Raw genomic sequence first — 2,433 nt, 5'->3', positions numbered from 1 at the left:
GTGTTTTATCGGCATTATGCATCAAATTCAGTATTTCATGAGAAGACCAAGCACATTGAGATTGATTGTCAATTTTGTGAAGTCGAGTGATCAACTTGCAGATATCTCATCAATCCCCTCATCGGTCCTCGTGTTAATTACATTTGTAACAAGCTAGGTACATGAATTGTATGCACTAGCTTGAGGGGGAGTGTTAGAATATGGATAGGTTTATACAATCCTATTAGAATAGGAATAGGTTTATACAATTCTATTAGAATAGGAATAGTGATAGAAATAGAAATAGGAATACAAAATAGTATCCTACTTGGTAAATGATTGTATTCTAGGGTCTATAAATAGGGTCTCAGTGTAATAATGTACACAACAATAATTCAATAATATTCTTTTCCTATATTTCTCACAATTTTTAATGAAATGATAAGAGATTTTACCATTGTTGAGTTCTCACTTGTGCGGGCATCAATAGGACCAGAAGCCACTGCATCTAACACTCCATACATTTCAATGTTGCCTCCAAAGTTGTGCAGCATACACCTTTATGTTTTGTTAGAGTAACATTAGAAAAAGAATTGATTGATATTCAAGCTTTGATAATAGGTGAAACAACATTCAGGAACCAAATTATACAGAGTTGTTTCTACATAGAACCCTCTGATTACCAGATATAAGGAGTGCCATAGAATTGAGAGGATGATTTCCATATTGGTTTAACATCAGCAAATAGATCAAGAACTATCATCTTCCCACGTGGAACAGAATGTAAAAGTGCCTGTTTGAAAGCAAAAAAGTAAAATTAAGTAAGAACAACAGTCTGCAAATTAGAAGAGTCTGATGGAGAAAATATGTTCTTGTCAAGGGTGCGATGTTTTGTTGTCCTTTTTGTTATTAAAAGATTGACTTTACAAATATGGAAGGAATACGGAGATCATATTGTCCTCTAAACTGAGAATTTTGTGGCATCGAAAAAATAAGTGCCTTCTAATCACGCAAGTAACATGATCAATAATTTTTTCCTGAAGACGTTAGTAATCACCACATAAATGACAGAAAACCTACAGTACCTTTAGATGTTCAAGAAGTGTCATTTAGTACTATCCAAGTACACCATATCACTCAACACAAAAGCTCCCCATGGTATCTATATTTGTAATGAAAAACATGAAGATCACGACACTATCAAGATAAATGATACTATTACATAACTAAAAAGGAGATTAAGAAAAGTAAGAACCACACACTCGCATGTACTTCAAATCAGAGATCCTTTTTTCTAATTTTCTCCTGGTTCATCTCACTCAGTTTTTAAGTGAATATATGTATATAAGCAGAAGCAGAAAAGGGAATTTGGGTAGTGAAATAGCAAGCGACATTTAGTAACACTTTTTTGTGTAGCAAGTTGTGAAGAAATAAGAGAAGAAATATATTGATAACATCATAACTTGGTGAAAACAAGACACTTATATGTATACGTGTCAAACACTGTCTATGGGATACTGTGCAACTTAAAAACTTAATCTAACATTTAAACTCTAACAAGCAGCCTCACACTGAAATGTGGGAAGATCAACTTAAATTAACTTATTTTGTTAACATAGAACAGTAAAATAATCACATAATAGTATGCCAGGACAATTATCAGAAAATTTTGCAAGAAAGGCGCCGTAAAAGTTATGGTCAAAGGAATCTTGATGTCAAGTTTTGATCACCGAAACTCAAAGGATAAGTACACAGGAAAGTGACCAGAGTAGTAAGGGCAAAAGGCAGTGTAGACATCAATGGCAACCAAAGAAAAGAGGTGTGGCGCCACCAGATTGGTCACCTAAAATACTCGCGATCACCGGAAAGAGGTGCAGTGACGCTGAAACAACCATAGGAAACCCGCAAAAAAATTACCATAGAAGAGGTCCCGAAATGATCGCCCCAAATAGGGACGGCACATAGAGTAGTCACCAGAAATAAGGAGTAGTGCCTCCGGAACAATCGCTAGAAACAAATAAGAATAGATAAAGTATGAAAAGAATTTTACAAGATTATGAAAAGAAAGATAAATGTTGCCCATGCAGACTACATAAGATTGCTACTCAATAAGCACAAAACCAGAAGCTACCTGGGTCTCAACCAAAATCACTGCGACTGATACTGTGAGAAATATATGGGAAAAATAATATTGAATTGTGTATCTAAATTGTTACATTGAGACCCTATTTATAGACAATACATTGAAATCCTTTTCTAACTAGGATTCCTATTCCTATTCTTCTTCCTATTCTAAGTAGGAATATATATACATATTTCTATTCTAACACTCCCCCTCAAGCTGGTGCATACAAATCATATGTACCTAGCTTGTTACAGATGTAATTAATACGAGGACTTGTGAGGGACTTGGTGAAGATATCTGCAAGCTGATCATTTGACTTCACAAATTTC

The 2,433-nt window shown here is 34.7% G+C and overlaps 1 protein-coding gene across 1 annotated transcript in view; it reads right to left on the bottom strand.

The window, feature by feature from the left end:
- LOC102580714 (alpha-N-acetylglucosaminidase) overlaps positions 1 to 2,433 on the bottom strand; it is a 26,582-nt gene that overhangs the window by 7,931 nt on the left and 16,218 nt on the right. The window contains exons 12-13 of the mRNA XM_006345357.2: positions 663 to 772; positions 435 to 537 (exon numbers count right to left, since the gene is read on the bottom strand). Coding sequence (XP_006345419.1) covers positions 435 to 537; positions 663 to 772 — 213 coding nt within the window. The remainder of the gene's footprint in view (positions 1 to 434; positions 538 to 662; positions 773 to 2,433) is intronic.

This window comes from Solanum tuberosum, unplaced genomic scaffold (assembly GCF_000226075.1).
Source record: "Solanum tuberosum cultivar DM 1-3 516 R44 unplaced genomic scaffold, SolTub_3.0 scf00068, whole genome shotgun sequence".
Classification (NCBI taxonomy): Eukaryota; Viridiplantae; Streptophyta; class Magnoliopsida; order Solanales; family Solanaceae; genus Solanum; species Solanum tuberosum.
This window is presented reverse-complemented; position numbering and strand designations above follow the sequence as displayed.